We start from the raw sequence: 1,991 nt of genomic DNA, 5'->3' as shown, positions 1-1,991 counted from the left end.
AGCAGCTAGGGATGATTTTCCTTCTCCTTCTGCCCTCACCTTGGCAGCTGGGGGAGTGTCCACAGAGGGAAGAACCACATGGAGGCCAGGCTTGAATGCAGCAAAACTTTAATGAGTCAAAAGAGGGAAACAAAGTCAATCCAAGTGGACAACAGCAGTGCAGGGAGCCCCAGGGGCAGCCAAGACCCTGCAGTCCCTGATAGCAGAGAAGATCCAGCATGATGTCTGTCTACCTGCCCCATGGAGGGAGAGGAGACAGATGGTCTCCACCAGGCTGACCTTGCTGGGACCTTGCTGACAGGGGGAACCAAAGCAAACAAGGCAAAGGGAAGGAAAGGCAAAGCTGTTCAGGCATCCTGAAAGCAATATCTAAATATCGATCTTCTGCCCAGAACCATGTTCTGAGTTCCTCAAGGTGTCTTCTTGGGGCTTTCCCAGGATCTTTATCCGCGGAGGTACCTTATGCCACCAAAGCGGCTGAAAATGCCAGAGAGGTCACAGCAGTCGGAGTTGATGGGCACTCCTTCACAGCTGAGGATCCTGCCAACTTCAGCAGAGGTGGAAGAGCCCACAACAGTGTTCTGAGGGAATGACCTGAGGATGGGCCCGGGCAGAGTCACCACCACAGAGTCCTGGTACTGCCTGACACAGGGCTCATTGCAGCTGTTGGCCAGTGGGGTTGGGCCGCAGGGTCGGTAGCACCGGTCGTAGCAGGACATGTCTCGAGCGTGGAGGTGCACCTGGGGGAGAGGGCAAAGAGGAAGCAGAACAAAAGTCTGGGTGAGGAGCAGCCTGGTTTCCCTGTCACTAAGGAGCCAAAGCTACTACTGAGCGGGGAGATGGAACCTCGGCCAGCAGACACACAGTCTTCATTGTCTCCTATGTTAGGGGCAGAACATAAGAGCAGCCTGATGCAAGGAAGCTCTCTCCAAGTGCATAAACCTAAAGCCACCACAGTCTACATGCCAGCCCCTTTCTAAACAGACATCCCCATGTCCCTCTGTCATGGCAACAAAATCCAAACCCCAACAAAGGACAGAGCAAGCATCAGCTGAGATGTCCATCAAAGAGAGATGGAAGAGGAGGAGAAGGGGTTTCAAACTCACCTGGTTCGCAAGGAGAAGGAGGCAAGAGAAGACGATGAGAGAGCAGGGACTTGGGCTGCCTTTTATACCTGCCCTGCATTGCCTCAGGACCAGAGGCACCCTTTGCAGAGGTAACAATTTCCTGACAAGCTCATCTTGAATGCAAATCCTCACAGCTAATGATATGGGCTGTGCTTTCATTTCCTGCACTGCTGCCTTTTCATTTCCAGATTTGTGCCATGCCCATTCCCCAATGAAGGCTTCTGCTGAGCACACAGATGAAAGGCCCCAGGATTTCTTGGGCTGCAATGCAGCAGTGCTGGCAGAAGACTCAGCTCAATTGCTGGACGGGTCCAGAGTAGACAATTGACATTAGCCTGGGTGACTCTGGTGGGGCTTTTGGAAGTGTCATTCTCAGGAAAAACGTCCAGCAATACTCAGCTGTATGCCCAAGGGGTCCTGTGCATGAGCACATACCACATCCTTCTTGTTCCTTCCCTCCTCAGCTCACCCTGATGTTTACTTGTTGTTTCCTCCCCAGCTGTGTGCATTGTGCTGCTGGGTTTTGACCCCATCTGCCTAACACTGCCCTCAGGAGCAATTTCTGGCCCTCTCCATGCAGTCTGTGAGCACACAAACAATGCCATGGGCATGCCTGGGGCCTCGTCCTTCCCCACAATGCCCTGGCCCTGCCATGATTGTCTCCCAGCTGTCCTCAGCAGAGTCCACGGTTTGTGTTCCTGTCCTGTGTGCTCTTGTGTGCAGCTGGGTTTGTGTGAACGTACGTGGGTGCAAAAATTTGTGCATCGTTTCACACTGATGTGCATGAGCGTGTGTATCCTTTTGTGTCCTTTGTCACACACAGACTATGGTGCAGGTTCCCAGTGTCAGCAAGAGCCCAAGCGC

The 1,991-nt window shown here is 53.1% G+C and overlaps 1 protein-coding gene across 1 annotated transcript; it reads right to left on the bottom strand.

The window, feature by feature from the left end:
* Positions 1 to 443: 443 nt before the first annotated feature.
* Positions 444 to 719, bottom strand: LOC104457454 (feather keratin Cos2-3-like). The gene has a single exon (XM_010081983.1). It carries the CDS (start codon positions 717 to 719, stop codon positions 444 to 446), a length of 276 nt encoding a protein of 91 aa, XP_010080285.1.
* Positions 720 to 1,991: the final 1,272 nt, after the last annotated feature.

This window comes from Pterocles gutturalis, unplaced genomic scaffold, assembly GCF_000699245.1.
Source record: "Pterocles gutturalis isolate BGI_N339 unplaced genomic scaffold, ASM69924v1 scaffold8539, whole genome shotgun sequence".
NCBI classification, from domain to species: domain Eukaryota; kingdom Metazoa; phylum Chordata; class Aves; order Pterocliformes; family Pteroclidae; genus Pterocles; species Pterocles gutturalis.
Note: the sequence above shows the minus strand (reverse complement) of the source record. Positions and strands in the feature narration are given on the sequence as shown.

Coding starts and splice junctions, on each gene's coding strand:
- LOC104457454 (XM_010081983.1), bottom strand. CDS start 719: ATGTCCTGCTACGACCGGTGCTACCGACCCTGCGGCCCAACCCCACTG.